The 23,722-nt window shown below is 39.3% G+C and overlaps 1 protein-coding gene across 1 annotated transcript in view; it reads right to left on the reverse strand.

Moving 5' to 3' along the window:
- The window catches only part of LOC102227210 (receptor-type tyrosine-protein phosphatase F-like), a 157,482-nt gene continuing 133,760 nt past the window's right edge, over positions 1–23,722 (reverse strand). Inside the window, exons 22-29 of the mRNA XM_023329083.1 lie at positions 23,317–23,471; positions 16,872–17,157; positions 14,975–15,162; positions 12,752–12,878; positions 12,395–12,520; positions 11,519–11,673; positions 1,296–1,431; positions 1–367 (exon numbers count right to left, since the gene is read on the reverse strand). Of these exons, the coding sequence (XP_023184851.1) occupies positions 299–367; positions 1,296–1,431; positions 11,519–11,673; positions 12,395–12,520; positions 12,752–12,878; positions 14,975–15,162; positions 16,872–17,157; positions 23,317–23,471 (1,242 nt within the window). The 3' untranslated portion in view covers positions 1–298. The remainder of the gene's footprint in view (positions 368–1,295; positions 1,432–11,518; positions 11,674–12,394; positions 12,521–12,751; positions 12,879–14,974; positions 15,163–16,871; positions 17,158–23,316; positions 23,472–23,722) is intronic.

The following is a 23,722-nucleotide window of genomic DNA, read 5'->3' on the forward strand; positions in this document are numbered from 1 at the left end:
GCACTCTATCCACTGTTTCTTTTAGGCTTTCTTTAGGTTCTATCTCAGGAAGGTTAATGATGATTGTAAACAAATATATATTCTGTATATGTAGAAAGACTAAATGGGGATTCAGGGTTATTTTTGGGAAGGCATGGGTGCAATAACTGTCTACCACCAGTCCACATAGAAGTAATGGTCTTGTTTTCCTGCAGTGGTCATCTCCTCACTGGTCCCTCACTGACTCCTTATTCATTAAGCAAAAAAATTAGTTTTGGCTTTGGTTCCAGCTTTTTCCTTTGTGTGTTTATAGGACAGGTTACATTGCGTAGACATCAAAACTTCCCAGGTACTCCAAAGCTGCCCTGTAGCACATGTGGTACTGCTCCTGCAGAGAAAAATGAATATATCAACAAAAGCAAAGAAATTACTAGGGCAATAAATAAAGGATGAAATTAATTCGCTCACATTGAAATGTACACACAGAGATGCAGAATATTTTGAAGTATTTTGGGTGAGCTAAATAGAAACGGAATAACTGCGCTTGTAAAAATATTTATTTTACAATAGATATCCACAGAACATATTTTAGTTTTCCCAAACTTGTAAGATAGTTGATAGGCAGGTTTACATCAGTTGTTTACACATAATCTTATGGTCATGGTTTGAAGACCAAGAGAGGCAAAAGTAAGAAGCAAATCAAAAATCAAGACACTTGGCTCGGGGCTGGTTGAGGACCAGCTTCTCTACTATTTTTTTATATTTAAAAACTCAATTCTGACCAATTCATAATCCAGACTTGAATCTGACTGAATATCTCTGCAAAAATCTGAAAATAGCTGACAGATGTCTCCATCCAATGTGATGGAGCTAGAGAAGAACTGAACAGAAGAATGGGCCACACTGCCTAAATATAGGTCAGCTAAGCTCATGGCATCATATTAAAGATTTCTAGCTAGAATTGCTGCCAGATGTGGCTCAAAGTGTGTGAATACTTACACAAGTGTGATTTACTGTTTCTTTTATTTTCAATAAGTTTGCGAAAATAGCAAATAATTTTTCTTTTTGCTATGATGATTACTACGTCTGTGTAGAATTGTGAGGAAAGATTATGTAATACAATTTTGAATAAAGCTGTAACATAAAAAAGGTGAAAAAAGTGAAGTGCTGTGAATACTTTCCACATGCACTGTATTTGCCCCACATTCCAAGTAATGGAAGTGATCTTAGTTTCCTTATAAATGATAATACCATAACATTTTCACTATTGTTGACATGTAATTGGTAATGGCACCAGGAATTTAACAAAGCAATACCTCTGTCTGAACCATGGCTGGCCTTTGAGTTTGGAGAATCTTGACTGTCTGAAAGATGTCAACCACGCCTTCGTACCTCAGCCTCTCCAACACGATACTCAAAGTGATGAATACTCCAGTCCGTCCGACCCCAGCGCTGATGGACATTACATTACATATTATTAAGATCATCACAATGGCAATAGTGAGGATACACCCACCTGGTAAATGTTGCTAGTGAAACATTATTGAAAGCCAGGAAATATGTTGGAATTGAGCAAGTCAAGAAAAAACTTCAGAACTTAGGTATCTGATGAAGACTTGAAGTTGTGTGTTAGAATGTTGGTCAACAATCATGTCAACATGATTGCTGACAACCCCCAACATTAGAGGACTAATGTCTCAACATGATTGTTGACAACCCCCAAGACAGAGTGGCAAAAAACTCTTTAATATATTAGAGAATTTTGGTCTAACACAACATGTCAAACAAGGAACACACACTAGAGGTTACACACTGGATCTGGTTATCAGTAAGGGTGTAACAAATGTCACCCTGTTGGATCACTTTGCTGTGATCTTTGAAAGTTCTTTATCCATTAAACCACTTGGACAAACAGCTACTTTCACAAAACGTTCAGAAACATTTCATCAAATCTGTTCTTCTTCCTTGCCCTTAAGATGTGCTGATGTAGATAAGTTGGTAGATGATTTTCAGCATAAAATTTCAGATATCATTGATTCCATTGCCCCCATTAAAGTGAAGGTTGTGTTTGGTAGGAAGAAATCTCCATGGAAAAATGCAGTTAGATATATATGCAAGACAACTGTGCCGTAGGGCCAAACGGAAATTGCGTAAAACTCAACTTGACATTTATTATGATATCTATAAAGAAAGACTATGTATGTATTCAACACTAAAACATGTAAGGGAAGCTTTTTTTGCAGATGTCAAACAAAAACATGAAAAAAGCTCAGGCTTTATTTGCAGCAGTTGACAGGCTCACAAACCCTTCTATGAAGTTACCACCTGAATTTCATATAATGCTGCCTGCAACAAGTTTTCCAGCTTTTTTTCAGGGAAAATTTTAAAAAAAAATCAGAGGATTAATCTGCACATCCACTCTAAAGCCAGTACCAATGCTGTGCCCAAACAAAACAAATGGAGGAAAAATGACCCAATTTCAACTAATTAATTATAAAACCCTAGAAGAAATTATAAGTCAATTAGGCTCAAGTTCTTGCTGTCTGGATGTCCTACCCTCACATTTCTTTAAGAAAGTCCTGCCTGGGCGTGCTGTGGTGGTGTAGGGAATAGCGCGACCCACGTTTGGAGGCCTTGAGTCCTCGACGCGGCCGTTGCGGGTTCGATTCCTGGACCCGGCGATATTTGCCGCATGTTTTCCTCCCTCTCCTGTCAGCCTACTTTCATATAAGGGCCCACAAAAGACCCCCTGGAGGGGAGGAGAAAAAAAAGTTCTGATCTGATCCAAATAGTAAACTCATCGCTCTCATCAGGCGTTTTCCCCCAGGCTTTGAAAACAGCAGTAATCAAACCACTGATAAAAAAGAACGATCTGGACAAATCACTACTGCAGAATTACAGGCCGATCTCCAACCTCCCATTCATCAGCAAAGTTATTGAAAAAGCTGTTTAAACAATTAAACAGCTTCCTAAGGATAACCAACTGCTTTGACTCCTTCCAGCCTGATTTTCGTGCTCAGCACAGACACTGCCCTTGTGAAAGCGTTCAACGATGTCCACATAAATACGGACTGTGGGAGAACCACAGTGCTGGTTCTATTGGACCTCAGTGCAGCTTTTGACACTGTTAATCATGACATTTTACTGAATCGACTGGAGAGTTGGGTCGGACTCTCCGGTCCAGTGCGAGGCTTGAATCTCGCTTTAAGAACTGGGATTTCTTTGTTTCAATTGGAAACTTCTCATCAAAGAGGTCAAAGGTCACATGTGGGGTACTCCAAGGTTCAATCCTAGAACTCCTCTTATTCAATATTTATGTGCTCCCACCAGCTCAGGTTATAACAGGAAATAATATTAGCTACCATAACTCTGCGGATGAAACACAGCTCTACATTACAATGCCACCAGGTGACTCTGAATTCATCCAATCACTGAATAAATGCTGAGAACTATCTCCAGCTGAACAGAAACAAAACTGAAATTCTTATTTTTGGACCTAAAGAGGAACAATCTAGAGTAATAGATCTAGAGTTAATGCACAGCTTCAGTTATTACAACTAAAAACCAGCGATCAGCCCCGAAACCTGGTAGTAGTGATAGACTCTGACCTGAACCTTCAGAGCCACATAAACACAGTTACAAAGTCAGCCTTCTATCACCTGAAGAACATCTCCAGGATTAGAGGACTAATGTCTCAGTGAGATCTAGAGAAACTCATCTATGTGTTTGTCTTTAGTCATATTGATTACTGCAACAGCGTCTTCACAGGTCTGTCCAACAAACCAATCCTCCAGCTGCAGCTGATCCAGAACGCTGCTGCTCACGTTCTCACTAAAACCAGGAAGATAGAGCACATAACACCAGTTTTAAAGTCCTTCCACTGGCTCCCTGTAGCTCAGAGAATAGACTTTAAAAACTGTTAGTTTACAAATCACTGAACGGCTTAGCACCACAATACATTAATGATCTGTTGTTGTATCAACCTTCCAGACCTCTCAGGTCTTCTGGTTCTGCTCTGTATCCCCAGAACCAGAAGCACCGAGGAGAACCGGCATTCAGCTTCTATGTACCACAAATCTAGAATAAACTTCGAGAAAACTGTAAAACTGCTGAAACACAGAGTGCCTTTAAATCTAGACTAAAACCCACCTGTTAGGAGTTGCCGTTGAAGCTTAATTGATTAAAAATTTAATGATTGCACTTGACTTAATGTCATGTTTTGATTGTTGATTCTATGTTGCATGACTTTGTGTTTGTTATGATGTAAAGCACGTTGAAATGCTTTGCTGCTCAATCAAATAAAATTTGATTATTTGTATAGCACATTTGTGCTATACAAATAAAATTTGATTGATTATATTGATTGTGGGCTGCACAGTGGCGCAGTTGGTAGCACTGTTGCCTTGCAGCAAGAAGGTCTTGGGTTCAATTCCCGACCTAGGGTCTTTCTGAATGGAGTTTGCATGTTCTCCCTGTGGGTTACGTGGGTTCTCTCTGGGTTGTTTGTCCTGTCTGTCTGTGTTGCCCTGTGACAGACTGGCGACCTGTTCAGGGTGACCCCGCCTCTCGCCCGGAACATTAGCTGGAAATGGACACCAGCAGCCCTCCCGACCTCTTTAAGGGACAAGGGTGTACAGAAGATGGATGGATGGAAATGGATGATTATATTGACATACAGTGCATTGTGAAAGTATTTGGCCCCCTTGAACTTTTTAACCTTTTGCCGCTTTTCAGGCAGGCTCAAACATAAAGATCTAAAATGTTTATTATTTTGTAAAGAATCAACAACAAGTGGGACACAATCGTGAGGTGGAATGAAATTTATTGGATATTTTAAACTTTTAACAAATTAAAAACTACAAAGTGGGGCGTGTAATATTATTCAGCCCCCTTGCATTAATACTTTGTAGAGCCTCCTTTTGCTGCGATTACAGCTGCAAGTCACTTGGTCTATCAGTTTTGCACATTAAGGGACTGAAATTCTTGCCCATTCCTCCTTGCAAACCAGCTGGATCTCAATGAGGTTGGATGGAGAGCGCTTGTGAACAGCAGATTTCAGCTCTTTCCACAGATTCTCTATTGTATTCAGGTCTTAACTTTGACTTGGCCATTCCAACACCTGGATATGTTTATTTGTGAACCATTCCATTGTAGATTCTGCTTTATGTTTGGGATCATTGTCTTGTTGGAAGGTAAATCTTCGTCACAGTCTCTGTTTTTTTGCAGACTCCAACAGGTTTTAATGGATGTAGGAGCTATTTCTCCATTTTCAGTAAAATCTTAGAATTTAGATTATTTAGTTTATTTTTTGCTTACTTTCTAGTTGACTTATAATTAGAATTTTTTTTAATTTGTTATTTAAAATACGTTCTTTGGTTAGTAATTCACTTAATTAGTTAATTTCAGTTTGGGACGTAGGTGTTTCACAGGTGTTTCACAGTATAAATATGTAGATTTGAAGTAGCTCATTATGTACGTGGGTGTTCATATGTTGCTTTTTTTTTTTTTTACCAGTCAGCCAGTCTATCCAATCAGTGTTTGATAATAGTGATCAATGTTACAGTACAGGTCTGTCAAAATGAAGATGAATAAAAGACTGAGTTAAAGCGCTGCACCTTTACGCACAGCTAGGGGGTTTAAAATGAACAGAAAGTAAAAGACAACAAAACTACAAGCAGCTCAAAGTGTTTTGCTAAAATGTCTAATGTAATAAAAGCACAGTTGACAAAGAGTGATTTGGAGGTTTCATCCAAACAATGTATTAAACTGACTGAGAAAGGCTCGATGTCCTATATAAAAACGTCCCAAGATAAAAGAAATGCTAAATTGAAGCAAGCAAGACGAATAATGGGTTTTATATGGTTATATGGTTAGCCATATAAAACGCACAAGAGAAAAACAAAACAATAAACAAAAATTAATTAATTCCAGAGTTCCATAATTAAAGAACCCACAACCTTCCGTTCATCCACCCCAAAGTTGGTTAGAGGTCCCAAGCAAGTTAATTATAAAGTGCTTGGTGCAGTGCAGGTTATGGGCTGACAAAAGTCAGATCAGAGAGAGGACAAAATTGTTTGTTGGCTGCAAGGAGCCTCCTACCAGCCTGGCAGGAGAAGCAGAAGTGTTAATGCACCAAAAGTACAATTTTTCTTGGGCTCTAGGCCTGGACCTTCAGCTTGCCATCAAAACCTGGCCTGATTAATAAAACAGGAGCATTTTCTCAATTAAGAGATAATCAAATCATTCTAATGTGCACACAAAAAAAAATTCAATAAACAGCACTCTTTGCACTATAAATAATTCCAATAAGTTTTTGGTCAATATGCGTATTCAATAAATAACAAAATCAACTTACATCCATGAAAAATCCAATAAATATACATTATATAGGGTTCCAGATATGTTTGGCCAATGCCAAACAATATGTTTGGCATTAACATGAAATGTAAAAAAAAAAACTAAACAAGTGCTCAATAATTATTTAAGGCACCTTATTTTTCACATATGGGTTGTTCGAAGTTAGTACGGGCGTCTGGATATGCATAGCAGTGAGTAATCTAGCAGCTACACAAACACTCAGTGACATCAATGAGCTAACCGCTAAGTTACACACAAAAACACTCACCAGATCTGCAGTTTCTCTCACACAAACAGGTTTTTTCATCTCAGCTTGGCTCATAGTAGTTGGCTCCTATAGTTCAGCACATTAATGTGAGCATCATACAGAATTAAGGAGAAAAAATTACACAATGTTTAACTGACCTGCAGCTCTGTTCCTCCCAACACGTCTTAATCTCTCATACTTCCCTGCTCCATACCTAACAGATAGGTTGCAGTAGCACATGTAATACTCAATACTCAACAGCTTTTGGCTGTGTAGTAGTCTCGTGAGAATCACTGATATTATGATAGAACTATTGCGAGATCTGAGAGATAAAGGGGATAGAGAGTGGAAAAACCAGAGAATGAGCGAATGTAAGTTAAAATGTACCCCCGGATTACACCACTCTCCCATAAAGGCCAGATTTGTGCAGTGTATGCCTGATTGTTGTCCTAAGGACAGACTCTCCCACCTCAGCTGTAGATCTCTGCAGTTCATCCAGAGTGATCTTGGGCCTCTTGGCTGCATCTCTGATCCTTATTCTCCTTGTTCCAGATGAACGTTTAGAGGGACGGCCAGGTCTTAGTGGATTTGCAGTGGTCTGATACTCCTTCCATTTCAATATCATCGCTTGCTCAGTGCTCCTTGAGATGTTTAAATCTTGGGAAATCTTTTTGTATCCAAATCCTGCTTTAAACTTCTCCACAACAGCATCGGACCTGCCTGGTGTGTTCCTTGGTCTTCATGATGCTCTCTGGGTTTCAAACACAACCCTAAAACTATCACAGAGCAGCTGCATTTATACAGGACTTGATTATACACAGGTGGATTCTATTTACCATCATCAGTCATTTAGGACAACACTGGATCAGTCAGAGATCCTCCCGGAACTTCTGGAGTGAGTTTGCTGCACTGAAAGTAAAGGGGCCGAATAATATTACACGCCCCAATTTGCAGTTTTTTATTTGTTAAAAAAGTGTAAAATATCCAATCAATTTTGCTCCAACTCACGATTGTGTCCCACTTGTTGTTGATTCTTCACAAAATAATAACAATTTTAGATCTTTATATTTGAAGCCTGAAAAGTGGCAAAAGGTTGAAAAGTTCAAGGGTGGTGAATACTTTCACAAGGCACTGTATTTGATTTTACTAACTTCAAAAATGATACTGTTATTGGTTCTCTATTTCTTTTAAATAAATATTTATAAACTGTCCTGCATTCTTTCACATATTTTATTACTGTATAACCCATGAGCCTATTGTGACAAAATGTGAGCTCATTAGTTTATACAGTATTTCATTTTGTGGCATTTTGCTCAGTTAACATTAAGTTTTGTGCTTCATCATTCAGTTTACGTTGACTATTGTAATGTCATTTGTATGTAAAATGTAGACTAGTTTTTTTAAATAACTGTTGAACCTGCCAGCCATTTAGTTTTTGCTTAGTCTTAGCAAACAAATGTTGCAGCTCATGTTTTATTTGGCACTTTAGTTCACCTCTGGGGGCTTCACTGTGGCACAGAACAGTGGTAGAACTGTTGCCTTGCAACAAGAAGGTCCAGGGCTTGATTCCCAGCCCTGGTCTTTCTGCATGAAATTTGCATGTTCTCCCTGTGCATTCGTGGGTTCTGTCTGGGTACTCCAGCTTCCTCCCACAGGTTCATCGATCTCTAAATTTTCCTTAGGTGAAGCATGATTGTTTATCCTGTTTGTCTCTTTCTGCGATGGACTGGCAACCTGTCCACGGTGTTCCCCACCCATTGACTTCTGGAGATAGGCCCACCTAGAGGGGTTTGAGCACCCCTTAAGGCCCTATTAGGAATAAGCATATAAGATAATGGAGGAATAGAGTTTACCTCTTTTGTTTGGATTGGCTTTACATGGGTTTTCCTAGCTCTGATCATGTAAGGCACAGGTGTCAAACTCCAGTCCTCAAGGTCTACTGCCCTGAAACTTTTAGATTCGTCTGCTGCACCACACCTGAATAGAATAATTAGGTCAATAAGGCTCTGGAGAACTGACCTAAACAAGGAGGAGGTAATTAAGCCATTTCATTCCAGTGTTTTGTACCTGTGGCACATCTACAAACTGCAGGACATCGGCCCTTGAGGACTGGAGTTTGACACCCCTGATGTATGAAAAAGAATTTGGCAGACAAATTTGACCTGATAAATTGTTTTAGATGTATGGACACATTTTTGTGTAGTAGGCTTGGAGAATAGGGCGTTTATGGCTCTATTGATTAAAGCAGACACGTTATTCTTTTAGTTTTTTTATTGGCATTGTTTTTAGTAACAGTGTTTTCCCCTGTTTGGTTTAACAACAATTCTCTTTAGAATTGCTGTGAGGGGCAACTGTAATGCAGTGATCACTGTGACATGTCATTTCTTGTCAAACATTTGAAACATTTAAATAAAATAAAAATAACTCCAATGTCCCTCTTCAACTGCAGGATTACCAATTAATTGACATGATGCAGGCTCCTCTCCCATGCTGATGTAGAGCAATCCTCCCACAATCATTCCAGGGCACCTGTCAGCAACTGACCAATATTGAGAGTACCTATCATAGAAAACACGCTGAGGTCAGAGAGATTTTGAGGAAAATAAGAGATAATCATGGTCCATGGTCCATGGCTGTTTCGTCCTGGTCGTGGAACACTGGACCAGCTCTACACCCTCGGCAGGGTCCTGGAGGGTGCATGGGAGTTCGCCCAACCAGTCTACATGTGTTTTGTGGACTTGGAGAAGGCGTTCGACCGTGTCCCTCGGGGAGCCCTGTGGGGGGTTCTCCGGGAGTATGGGGTACCGGGCCCTTTGATACGGGCTGTCAGGTCCCTGTATGACCGGTGTCAGAGTCTGGTCCGCATTGCCGGCAGTAAGTCGGGCTCGTTTCCGGTGAGAGTTGGACTCCACCAGGGCTGCCCTTTGTCACCGATTCTGTTCATTACTTTCATGGACAGAATTTCTAGGCGCAGCCAATGTGTTGAGGGGATCCGATTTGGTGGCCTTAGGATCTCATCTCTGCTTTTTGCAGACGATGTGGTCCTTTTGGCTTCATCGGGTCGTGATCTGCAGCTCTCGCTGCAGCGGTTCGCAGCCGAGTGTGAAGCGGCCGGGATGGGGATCAGTGCCTCTAAATCCGAGGCCATGGTCTTGAGCTGGAAAAGGGTAGAGTGCCTTCTCCGGGTCAGGGGGGGTGTCCTGCCCCAAGTGGAGGAGTTTAAGTATCTCGGGATCTTGTTCACGAATGGGGGAAGAAGGGAGCGGGAGGTCGACAGGCGGATTGGCGCAGCGTCTGCCGTTAAACGGGCGTTGTACCGGTCCGTCGTGGTGAAGAGAGAGCTGAGCCAAAAAGCGAAGCTCTCGATTTACCGGTCGATCTACGTTCCCACCCTCATCTATGGTCATGAGCTTTGGGTCATGACCGAAAGAACGAGATCGTGGATACAAGCGGCCGAAATGGGTTTTCTCTGTAGGGTGGCTGGGCTCTCCCTTAGAGATAGGGTGAGAAGCTCAGTCATCCGGGAGGGACTCAGAGCAGAGCCGCTGCTCCTTCACATCGAGAGGAGCCAGTTGAGGTGGCTCGGGCATCTGGTCAGGATGCCTCCTGGACACCTCCCTGGTGAGGTGTTCCGGGCACGTCCCACCCGGAGGAGGCCCCGGGGAAGACCCAGGACACGCTGGAGGGACTATGTCTCTCGGCTGGCCTGGGAACGCCTCGGGATTCCCCCGGAAGAGCTGGAAGAAGTGGCCGGGGAGAGGGAAGTCTGGGCCTCCCTTCTGAAGCTGCTACCCCCGCGACCCGACTCCGGATAAGCGGAAGAAGATGGATGGATGGATCATGGTCCAAGTTGTCAGTGGAGAATATGCCATCCTGACAGCTGTTACCCAGAACGTGTAAAGGGCGAAATACAATTTATTACATTTCCAAAACTATAAAGCAGTCTGGAATAATGCAAGAAATGGATCATGGACTGTAGTCCACCTCATGTCCATTTGAATGAAACTGATGGAAGGGAAATACAATGTTAGTTAGCACAAAGGCAACTGGTAGTAAACATCCCATTTTTTTTGTCATAATGACACTTACTGATAGACAAATCAAGCCCTGTAGTGGTTAATTATGCAAATAACTAAACACAAGGAAATAAAGCAAACTATACTTAGGTATCCCCTTTTTCATGAATGCTGTTTTAACCTAATATATTAGTATTACTTACTAATATAGTAATCTGGCTAACGGCTGAAGGGCTCCGTGCTATCAGCTCGCAGCTCAGGACAAAGCTCTGTGCTAACGATTCACGACTAATGGCTAAGCGTCAAATAAACACAACTTAGTTAAATTACAATAATGCTAAACAGCTAATCATTTCCAAATCAATAAGTGAAGTTAATTATGCTGGATTTTATGCATGTCGATTCCAATGGTAGCTCTATGGCAGCATGAAAACAGACTGCAGTAACTGCTGTACTGACATTTAAACACCGTTTCATGCTACTGTTTATTTCTAAGCATTGTCCTGAAGGCAGATTTTCACAAGCCGGTATTATTTAAGTCACTACTCACCCATTTTGTATGTGCAAAATGTGTCCCACAGCATTCACACTCACATCAACCAGACCTATTTGTCCCTCATTTTTCCTCTTAGGCTTTATCGTTGATTTCTCCGTTATTTTTCCACTAATGACCTTACAAACCTGATGTAGGACTAGTTAGAAAATTTTCTCGCCCGCTGTTTTTGCCTCAGTGTTGGTTTATAAGGCAGAAATGACTCAAATAATGACTGGCATTACAGTTTGCTTGTCGGAGGACAGCTCTACTTCCATAAGGGGGCGGAGTCGGCATCATGTCAATTCCAGTGCACCATCACTTTACGGCATGAAACCGTTATGTTTTGAAATATGAGAACAGCAAAGAACACATTTTACACTTTACCTGCAATGTACAGTGATTGGTCCATCCTGTCCAAGCTGTTCTTTAGTTTTATGAACTTGACCAATAAAGTTGATGAAGTCTTCTACGGTTTTGGGCACTCCTTGCTCTTGCCAGTGAGTGTACTGAAACTGCCTGATGGTCCTTGACTGACCATCCTAATGGAGGCACAGCAAAATGAAAATGCATACAGAAAAACAGCTGTACTTTAAGTAACATTAGCACTGTTAGGGTTAACGTCATATATTCATCAATGTCATTGGTCCTGGAACATTCCTAAATATCTAACAGTTTGCAAATTACAGCATGATGTTTTATGCAGGTAAAAAAGCGGAATAAATCTTTCTTAAACGATAGCCAAATGTGTGTAAGATATCTCACACGTGTGTGTTGTGTGAGGTATGTACTTCCTTCATTTTGAAAAAGCTACATTAGGAATGCTACAATAATCAGTTTTAGAAACACTTTTATTTAGAATTAATATTTAATAACTTGCCATATGTACTGAAAAAAAATGATAATGCTGAGGATGACAACACTGACTATTATATGAAAAAGCTGCTTTACTTATTCATAAAATTATTAATCGTTATGCAATTCCTAAACACTGAAATTACTGTGTTTGTGTTAAACATAGTTGACACAAATGTTAACATAATGTCACACTTAAAAATGTGTTTTAAATTCTTAAAAATGTAAAGCACTTAAAATACTTGGGTGAATTTTAAATTCATGTCAAAATGCAAAGAAATTAACTGGATGTAGGTCAAACAGTACTTTAGAAATGAGCTTACTATTGAATTATAAACCAAACTACATGGTTCTGATTTCTCTCACTTTGCTTCATCAAAGAAAAAAAAAATATCTGTGAGGGCTTACTCTGGCGTCTGTGACTTTAAACTCTCTGAGTATGTACTCAGGCATGTTGTACTCAGCCACTGGATCAACAACAAAGTGCTGATATCGTGTAGAAAGCGCCACTGGCCAGTACTGATGGCACTTTTCCTACACAGAAGGAAGAATACATAAATGAGTAATAATGAGAGGAGTAAGAAACCCTTGCATTACAGAAGTTAATGTTATGGCCATTTTGTTTTCCCAGAGTACTACTGATGATTTTACCCTGAATTAACACCTTGAAAGGGTTGTATTTGTATATCTAGACCTTTTTTCACTTTGAAATCATGCAATCATGTTTCCCTCTTCTATCTTATGGACATGATTGTTGTGATTTACCCGTCCCATCTCGTGCAGTTTGGTTAACATGACTACAATTGTGGAGTTGTGTTCCCACAACATTCTCCACAAGTCCTCAGTAGTTTGGGCCAGTGGTCCCTGAGTGGCAATGTATGCTTTCTGGTGCCTGCACAGATTTTTAAAAAAGAGATTTTATTTTTCTATGGTTGCTCGGTGGTTGATCGGTGATCTATATGTATACATATAGATGCATACATCTATATGTACACATATAGATGTATGCATCTATATGTATGTTTACCGATGTATAGATCGGTGATGCATAGATCACATCACCAATGATGTATGTCGGTGATGTGATCTATACAGCAAACAAACTAGTATAAATTGTATTTTTACATTTGTTTTATTCTGGTTGTACCTGTATGTAGGTAGTTTGTTACTGTTCCTGTGAGTTCAACCTGTAGGTGATTGAATGACTGAAAGGACTAAGTCTGTTTTCATTCTGTGCCCCACCCATTTATCCACAATTTTAAGTTATGGTGAACTGAAGGAAAACAGGAAAAATGGAGAAGAACCATTTCCAGTGATCAAACAATGACTCTTCATTCTAGAGAATGGTGTGTTAAAATAGACCAAGGCATATCTGCACACTAGAACATAAAAATAGGCATCCCACAAGACTATACTTTGCACTTTGCTTTTTAATCAATGACCCTTGGACATGCTCAGCTTGCCTGAGTGACATGATGTTAAAATAGGAAAATCCAACTGCCTAGTAGTTCCTTAGCATGAACGGTGTGTTTGACCTATGGCCAGCACTGAGACAGTTTTGTGTAAAATATTGCATAAAATATTTTGTATAAACATTTATACAAAAATGTCTACATTCAGACATAGACATAGAGATAGAACCCTAAATATTCTATACAGACAGTCTAAAAAAAGATTGATAAGGGAATTAATTGCACTGGAAGGTTGAAAAGTCTGGAAAGTGTGGAAGGCCTGGAAGGTTGGTTTTCGGCCTAAATTTGAAGATTTGCTGCTGGACTAGCAAAAACTGGACTGAGGATGATTTGGAAGATTCAGTAAATGCGCCACGTAATGGACGTGTACAGGAATGGCATGTGAGCATTGCTGAAGCTCCCACCATCGCCACAAGACCGGAGAGGTGCTGAGTTGTGAGGGCCCCCTAACGCTGTTTAAGGCTTTACATATTTTTTTGTATTTACTATTAATCTTCACTTTTCATTCAAATCAACTCTTAAACATGATTGTTAGGTTAATTGGTCTTTCTAAATTCTCCCTAAGGTTGTGTATGTGCATGCATTGTTGTTTGTCCTGTCTGTCTGTGTGTTGCCCTGCGATGGACTTCTCTAATCATTTTTTCAGTAACTTTGGTGATATTACTTTTTCTTTTTAACTTCCATGAACAATAGACTGTTGTTCTGTTAGCCCAATACAGCGCACATGTTTGGGGGGGAAAAAAAAGAAGTTCAGATTACATAATTTACACATTAAGCAATACACAGTAAGCCCAACAGAGAATAAACCTTCATAGGGGCAAATAAGGTGGTGAACAAAGACAGGAAGAAGTCAAATATGTTTACAGATCTATGCCTGCTTTCCTAAATAAAATGTAATATTAAAGCCATGCTGTCATTTTTAACTTTGTGTACACAGATTTTTGGAATAATAATAATACTACAAGCATTGTCTGTGAACAAAATTGCGTTTTTAATACCAGTTGAAGAAACTTTTAAAGGTATGTTATGGAATCACTATTGATTGTACATAAATCAACAGTGATTCCTTAATTTTGATTCAATATGAAATCAACACAAATGTGCATGCAGATCCAAATGTAAATGATGGTTGATTCAATATTGAATTCTATAGATTCTATAGATTGAGTCAATATAAAATAAATTAAAATTTGCATGTAGATCCAAAGTTAGATTATGGTTGAATCAACAGTGACATAGTGTCAGTTATGGTTGACACCTTAATGTTGATTCAACATGTAAGTCATCAACCACTTTCAACATCATTTCAATGTCAGGCTTCAACATGGATTCAATATTTCTGCCTAACAATATTTCAAAGTTGATTCACTCATATTTATGTGAGCATATAAACTTCAAAACATGCACCAACATATTGTTTTGAATTAATGGAACACTCTATGTGCTTAGCATTAGCAACCAGGAATGATCCCTTAGTTAGACTGAGCAAAAAATATTTTGGTTTATGTGGACTCACCTGTATCCATCAATGAAACTGGCATTAATATAATCAGAGCCCTCTATGCCTCTGATTGGTTGCAGACAGACACGGTTAGATTCAAAGGGCATAATGTTTGCCAGGCGGTTCTTGAATGTGTTCCATGGCAGGTTGGCGCTGATGCATCTCTGAGTGGATGTTTTATGACTTCCATTCAAAGTCAGTTTCTAGAGAAACAGAAGGAGGTAAAGGGCTGATTGTCATACTTCTTAGACACTGTAGCTTCTCAAAGTGAAACCTTTCAACTGCCACTACCTGCCTCTGCTCCTTACAGAACAATAAGCAATAAGCTTATGCACTTTTAATCTATCCATTCATGTGGTAACTCTTTCATTTAAAGTCCACTAATTAATTTGTAGTTATCTAGTATAAATTACAAGGCATTCCCATAATGCCCTGTAATTTATTTATCTGTATGATTAAAATAAACACACTGTTTCTGAAATAACTGTAATAAATTGCCACATATTACTTCTTCCAAACATTCAACTTGCATGTTGGACCCTCTCCCAACTAAATTCTTTTAAAAAGTGTTCTTTTTTTATTACTGCCCGTATTTTAGATATAATTAATCTATCCTTAATGCATAGACCTGTTCTACAAGTTTTTAAGGTAATCAAACCTTTACTTAAGAAACTTTCCCTCAATTAAGATGGCTTTATTAATTGCAGATTTATAGCTAATGCTCCTTTCTTATCTAGTGTTTTCAAAATAATATTTGCTTATCAAGAATGAGAGCACTTAAGTAGTTTTGAGGAGTCGCAAAGTGGTTCGCCCATAGTGCCAAACAGGCTAGGGCCGGCTAGGGCCAGCTAGGGCTACTCTGCTGGTAGATATCTGATTTTGCTGCTTTTGACACAGTTGACCACAATATTCTCTTAGAACAGCTTGTACACGTAGGTACCAAGGTGTCAGCACCAGGCTGGTTTAAATCCTATCTGTCCAATAGATTCTAGTTTGTTCATGTGAACCATAAATCTTCTTCACACTCCTCTCTCTTTACTAATTGGAAAAAATCATCAGACAGCATAGCATGCATTTTCATTCTTATGCTTATGATAATCACATATGTTGGTCCATAAATCCTAAATTACAGGCATGTCTTGAGGACATTAAAACCTGGATGACTCTGAACTTTTTTCTGGACCACAATTTCTGAAAAAGAACCTGCTTAGATCCTGGATGGCAGTTCAATGCCATCCAGGATCTGGATGTCACTGAATTGACCTCCGATAAAAAAGTGAAGAATTGCTATGTTATTTTTGAAAAGGACATGTCATTTAAATCTCTTATTAAACATTTCTAAGATTTCCTTCTTTCTTCTCTCTAAAAATTTGAAATATCCTGTCCAGGAATGATGCTGAAAAACTAGTCCATGCATGTATTATTTAAGTCAAGGATGGACTTTTGTAATTCTTTACTATCAGAAAGTTTACAAAATACTGTCAGAGTATTGAGTTGTCTTTGGGGTCTGTTTGATTATAATTATGTGTTCCTTATTTACCTATCAGCCTTGTTTCTGCTTCATCTTTGTTAAATCCTTTCTTAATTGTCCTAGTTTAATTATATACAGTATGTCCAGTTATTCTTTGTTTTCCAAGTTTTCTGCTTAGTCTGTCTCTCTCTCTCTTGTTCTCTTTCTCTCACTTTGAATAATTAACTGAGCATACTCTACTGTATAGGTTCGATGGAAAATTGACACATTTTGTAAAGTGGATTCAGATTAAATTGATGAATTATTGCTATATAAATAAACTGAACAAAATTGAATTGAATAGTATTAGAAATGGCAATAAAACATTAAGCTGTACATTTAATTTTTGAAATGACCTGATTACAATGTTTTTTAAGCATCCTAGAGCAAAAATGAACTAACCTTAAACTCTTGTTCCATGGCAGTAAGATTCTCTCTGGGAACATTTTGAGTGAGTTTCTGGAGATGGGTGTACAGACCGCGGGCCGGGACTTCTGTTTTGCCACATGTTGCAGCTTCCAGAAGTGCTTCATGTATAAACATGTATTGATCCAATGTTTGTACCATGTAGTTTCTCTGAGCTCGCATGCATGTCACATAACCATATATGTCGACAGACCTTTCGTATTTCATCCTCTCGAGCATAGCATCAATAGCAATAAAGCAGCCTGTGCGCCCAACGCCAGCACTGTTGGCATACAAAAACAGAAAGAGGAAAACAGAAAATGACACTGGTTTGATATTTGACCACAACAGAAATCCCCTGAGGGAAAATGTGACATTTTTACATTGTGTATGCAGATTATTTAGCAAACATTTAACTAACAAATAAATCCTAATGTAAATCTAATCTAGGATACAAAAAGCATCTTCTGTATTTGACCAGTTGCTAAAATTACTTATTTCTCACCTCAATTATAAAACACGTGTATGCCTATTTCCTGATGGAAAAGTTGTGGATCTGTGAGGGGAAAATCTAATTCAGGCAAAAATAATAAAACACTACTTTCTGAAAATAATGTTTTGTGTTTTGCATTGTGAAAACAGTTTTTTGGCAAACATACCAAGATTGTCAATTACCGTATTTTCCGCACTATAAGGCGCAACACATTATAAGGCGCACCTTGAATGAATGGCCTATTTTAAAACTTTTTTCATATATAAGGCGCACCGCATTATAAGGCGCATAGAATAGACGCTACAGTAGATGCTGGGGTTACGTTATGCATCCATTAGACGGAACTGCGCTAAAGGGAATGTCAACAAAATAGTCAGATAGGTCAGTCAAACTTTATTAATAGATTACAAACCAGCGTTCTGAAAACTCCGTTCATTTCCAAAATGAATAAACAGCTGTTTTATTATTTTCCCCGAGGTAAAGTAAGGAACGTGGTATTTTCGTAACACAGTTTATCTTTTAACAACAGCAAGGTATAACATATAGTGGAGGGGAACTTTTCCTCGATTCAATAAACACGTAAAAAACAGTCTGATACTGTTACGGTAAATCAAATGTTAGTGCAATCACAATATATATCCACTTCCGCACCATTGATTCGTTCATGTTAAATTCTCTCGCTGCTGCTCTATTCCCGTGTTCTACTGCGTGACTGATCGCCTTGAGCTTAAACTCTGCGTCGTAAGCGTGTCTCTTAATAGGAGCCATTTTGGGGTCTTTACACAAAACCCAGCGTGCACCACGCGCTTCTTCTTCTACGGGGGAAAATGAAGTCGGCGGCTGCTTACCGTAGTTGCGAGACCTGTTGTGGCTCAATATTGGTCCATATATAAGGCGCACCAGATTATAACGCGCACTCTCGGCTTTTGAGAAAATTGAAGGTTTTTAGGTGCGCCTTAGAGTGCGGAAAATACGGTAGTCTAAACCAATTTTAACTATTTCAGAGGTATTTCGGACTCACCAACAAAACCCTTTGACACAAACCTTGGTCTTATTCACATTGAATTGTGATGATGCTATAAGTAATTCTATGGGTCCATCAAATAAATCCACCCATCCATCCATTTTGTTACACCCTTATCTCTAGTGGGGCCAACAGGGGTGCTGGTGCCTATCTCCAGCGCTCAACATGAAAGAGGCGGGGTTCATCCTGGACAGGTCACCAGTCCATCACAAAGCAATACAGAGACAGACAAGACAAACAACCATGCAAGCACACACCCACATCTAAGGAGAATTCAGTGTCCATTATGGATTATTTCATGCTTTTTTTCTTTACACATTTCTGGTGCTGCTATGTGATAAATTCACAGTAGGTTCTGGTATAAATTAATCTAAATAAGCTGAAAGCTAATTTGGACTCAGTTCCAAGTTCTTATAAAAAAAAATCTGGTTTCTCAACATTCAAGGTCTATAGTGAAGTGTGATATTATGGTATAATTTTTTCTCAATGCTTTGATATTTTTGCAGTTTTCTCCAAATTAACGTAATCATATTTTTTTTCTAGTTTTTCTCGCTTAATGAGTTTAATGATTAAAGTATTTAACTGTAACGGTGAATTAGTTTTGTTAATAAACTCGTGTTGTGACAACTTGCTTTTTTTGCACAGTGCTGCTTTCACTATTTTCTACTCTCTCTTGGCCCCTCCCTTACTGACCCACTCTGCCCTGACTGACCTGACCTGATAGGTCCACTGTTCAAACAGTTTCTCTCCAGACCTTGACGTAGCCACCACCGCTGCCACTTTTCCGCCAGCGTTGTGTCCCTCACAGGAACTATTAAACCTAAACCCAAAAATGTGTAATCCCTCGGCTGTTCCTGATCATATCACCATCTAGCTAATAGCTACAATCACCATGGGCTGGCAACAAAAAACAAACCACGCCTGTGCGCTCTCTGACGTAGCAAGCCAGAAGCGTGTGACGTCATCAAGTAAAAAATTCCTCTGCAGATGACACAAAGAATGGATTCCCGGGTCTGATTTCAAATTAAAAAAATACTTTATTATTCCCAAAGGGAAACTAAATGTTGTTGTAGCTCATCAAGATTCTTCAAAGAGTCATTGAAGATGGCGGTCAGCAGGAAAGATCTCCTGAACTGGTCTGTACCACACTGAACCTGAAGAAGCCTCCAACTGAAGATGCTCAACTTTCCCAAGATAGTCTTGTGAAGATTATGGTCAGGATTGTCCATAATTTTCTTGATTTTATGAAGAACCCTTCTTTGCATTATCATTTCCAGAGGTTCCACAGTCGTCCCCAGAACAGAACCAACCTTTATCAGGCTGTTGAGCCTTTTTAGATCCCTGACTCTGATGCTGCTGCCGCAACAGATGAAGGATGTAAAGATGATGCTCTCAACAACAGATCTGCAGCATCTTGCTGCAAACCTTGAAGGATCTTACGTTCCTCAAGAAGTACAGTCTGCTCTGTCTCTTCTTATAGATGCTTCACTGTTGCGTCTCCAGTCCACTCGGTTTGATTAACGACCACATTGTAACATTTGTAACATTTTCAGCTGCTGTGGTTCGAGTTCACACTGCACTGTGTCAAACGATCCAAACTAACTCAAAAACCAGTTCCCTCCCATCGCCTGTGGAACTGGTGCAGCATTGGCGCTGCACCAAAAACTCATGGTTTCCCCCAGTGTATTATTGTTGTTTCTATTTTTAGAAAACTTAATGATTTTGGAAAAAAACAAATATATATATATATATATACTGTATATACAGTATATACTGTATATCTGTTCTGAGAGTTTCACTCGTGGAGCACATTTATTTCTAACAGATAGGTTTCTAGTTTATGCATTTATACCCTCTTAGTCACACTTGGTTTTATTTTTTTTTATTTGAGTATTATTTTTTCGATTACATGATTCATAAAACCATACCAAATGCTTTGTCTACTTCAGGGGTCTCAAACTCCAGTCCTCAAGGGCCACTGTCCTGCAGTTTTTAGATGTGCCACAGGTACAAAACGCTGGAATGAAATGGCTTAATTACCTCCTCCTTGTCTAGATCAGTTCTCCAGAGTCCTTGCTAATTACCTAATTATTCTATTCAGGTGTGGTGCAGCAGAGGCACATCTAAAAGTTGCAGGACAGTGGCCCTCAAGGACTGGAGTTTGAGACCCGTGATCTACTTAGTCAGCCAGAGTTAACATGCACGGCCATCTGAAAAACTCGTCCCATGAACTTGAGCAAACAAAGTATTTTCTGTGAATCTTATTAAAAACTCAACAGACACTAAATAATAGAGCTACTAAAGCCACATTAGGAGCATTAAATTAAATCTCCCGTTTGTTGTGTATCTCTGCCCGTCGTGCAACAGATTTAACTCATCTTGCAGGGCCGGTCCAAGGCTGTATGAGGCCTGGAGCAGAATTTGACTTTGGGGCCCCTCTTGCTGCTGAAAACATCAGCACCTCTAACAGCTTCTGTGTTAGACTTAGTGAAATTGAAATTAATCCACCACTCTTTTATCCAACGCCTTTTCTTACATCTTTTATCGCTTAAAATAAGATCACAAACTATAGCTACTGCTTCTACGTCATCAGACGTGTTTGTTCACTCTAAATTCACGTGTGATATAGTGAAATCTAAATTTTGGTGAGAGAAATAGGTTCGTGTGTGGTGTGTTGCTCTTGCCGTGTAGCTGGACACACTGCAGGTTGAACCCGTTTTACCTGCAGTTTTTTGTCTGTTAGTTTGTGGTCTCTCAGGTTTTCAAAATGGGCCAACATCGGCTGACAATTCTAAAATCGTGCAGTGTGAACTGGGCATTACACTAGGGAATGAGGAGGGGAGGGTCAGTGGAGAGCACCGGAGTTGAGCCTTTTTTCATTCAGTGTCATCAATAGAAAGAGAAAAAGGCAGGAACAATAAAGCTGATAATTAAAATGAGGTCGATAACTTTCATTTATCATGCGATTTATTGTTTATCACAACAGGCCTAAAATAACACAAATTTTAATTCATTAAACACTGCTTATGTTGTTGAAAAGTGTGCCTCAGTTTCAGTCCAATGTTGTTTATCAAGAAAGTAAGCATTCTTTGTTCAGTTTTTTAATGGCACAATATTTTTTGCACTTAGAAATTTCAAAGTAAAAAAAAAATCTATAAAAAATCTTAACCTATCAAAAATTTAAAGGGTTTTGTCTGATTTTGTGTCAGACAGTTATGGTCAGTGGTCATATTGTAGCAAGTGTGTAAAACTGGTTATATTTCACCTCAAATCCATCCTCATTACCTGTGTATATTTGTTTTTCTTAGTTTTTGAATTGTATTTTATTTTGGCGGAAAAGCTTTTATTTTCTTGTTTCCTGTCTCTCCTCATATCCTGTGTGTTCGCGCTGCCCTCCTCAGTTCGCGCCAAGTTGCGCTGGGGAGAGGTAAGCTTACAAAGCTGTCGTCTGTTTGTATATTAAAGTATTCAAAATGTCCTTAAAAGTATGGTTGCCAAACTCACAAGTTATTATATGTTGTTCCCCAACTGTTTTATGTTTAGCACAGCACTGTACTGGGTACTTACTTCCCATGTTAATAACATTTATTGAGTTTACTGTGCCAATGTGGTCATTTTTGTTCTTTTGATTGGTTAAGGTGTTGTTAAGGAAATATGATTATTTTGGTGCTTAATACAGTTAATCTTAAAAGATATATGGAACACTCTTATTTTGAACAGGTTTGTGTTGAGCATTTAAAACTAAACCAGAGGGGTAAGCATTCAGAGACACAGGAACCAAATGCAGATTAAGGGAGATCTCTCAATGGGACCCCCACTGTGAGGCCAGGCCACAGGCGAAGCCATAAAATTTGCATTTTCCTTGGGAGACAGAGACTTTAGATTTCTCAGGTATCTGTGAGGTCTTATCTCAGGTCGTTCTGTACTCAGAATGACCGTGGGAGCCACAGGGGGTCAGGGCCAGCTATCCGCTCTTTTGTCTCGTCAGAAGACAGATGTTCCTTTGATCTTGGCCGTAGATTGAGGGGAGTTCCAAGTTTCTCTGGGAGCTTCCAGTTGGTCAACAAGAGGAACGGCTAGAATGCATAAATTAAATAGAAAAACACTCACTCAATATGAAATCTAGTGTCACCACTGAATTTGCAGAAAGTTGCCACTTTTTTGCTTTTTTTGCATTGGCTCTCTCTCCAAAGACGTCTTTGCTGTTTGTTTGTCTTTGTTTCGTGTTCGTTTCCCCTTGTGTGTCTTTATTTTTATGAGAAAAATGCATATCTCTGTTCCTCTGCAGCTTTGTTGTTGATTGCTTTGTATGAGATTAAACTCTGTGATCTGTGACGTCAACACGCTTTGTTGTTGCTTTCACTTTAGAGCACGCCGCCACTCGCCGAGGATCCGGGAAAATTAGAGAGGAAAAGAGCCAAACGTTTTGTCCAAAACTAGCGTTAAAGTATCCTCTTTTTTTACAGTGTGTGTGGGAAAGCCAGAGCCCAAGAACTGGAGTGCTGAAATATTCTTGTTTTAAACAAAATAAACCTGCCCTACTGCTGCAATACACCCTGGTGTCCTCGTCTCCTGGTTCCCTTTGCCTATTACACACAACGCAGAGTACATACCGCAGATGAGTCGGATGAGAGCGACTACAATATCACTTTATCAAATCCATAGAACCCCAAAGCATTTTACTCTACATTATGTCATTCACGCATTCACACACACATTTACACACTGATGGTGAATTATGGCTACCCTGGGACACACTGACTTACAGTATATAGTCAGGCTAACAGGAGTCATTTGTGATTGGAAACACAAACTAATACAGAACATGGAGCAGGTTACAAAGAACAACAGAAATTTAGGAAATTCAGACACTTCAACAAGATTTAGTGTTCAAAACTTCACTGATGAAGAAAAAAATTGTTTACCTGCAATGAACCACCATAGGACCAGCATCTGGTGAATTACATGACTTAGTTCTATGAAGGAAGGCCAGTGCTGTGGTAGGATGCTCAGGCACTCCATGATCGGGCCAAGCTAGAAACTGCAACTGTTGCACTTCTCTTTTCTCACATGATTCATTCTGTTACAGTACAGAGATATACACCTTTGATGTCAAGTTCAAAAGGAGACTTAGTTTGTACAGAGTTCTCAGGCCCTGTTTACATGACAACAATTTCTGGTGAAAATGAAAGGGTTTTGTTGTGTTTGTACTGTACATTTACATGAAACCACCGAATGTTTTCTCTGATGGCACAGATTGAAAATGAGTGCAATGGTTCTAAAATGTTCGTTGTCTTGTTAACAGAATAAATGGATCTGTTCTGTAAGGGA

The sequence above is a fragment of the Xiphophorus maculatus genome, chromosome 23, assembly GCF_002775205.1.
Source record: "Xiphophorus maculatus strain JP 163 A chromosome 23, X_maculatus-5.0-male, whole genome shotgun sequence".
Lineage (NCBI taxonomy): Eukaryota > Metazoa > Chordata > Actinopteri > Cyprinodontiformes > Poeciliidae > Xiphophorus > Xiphophorus maculatus.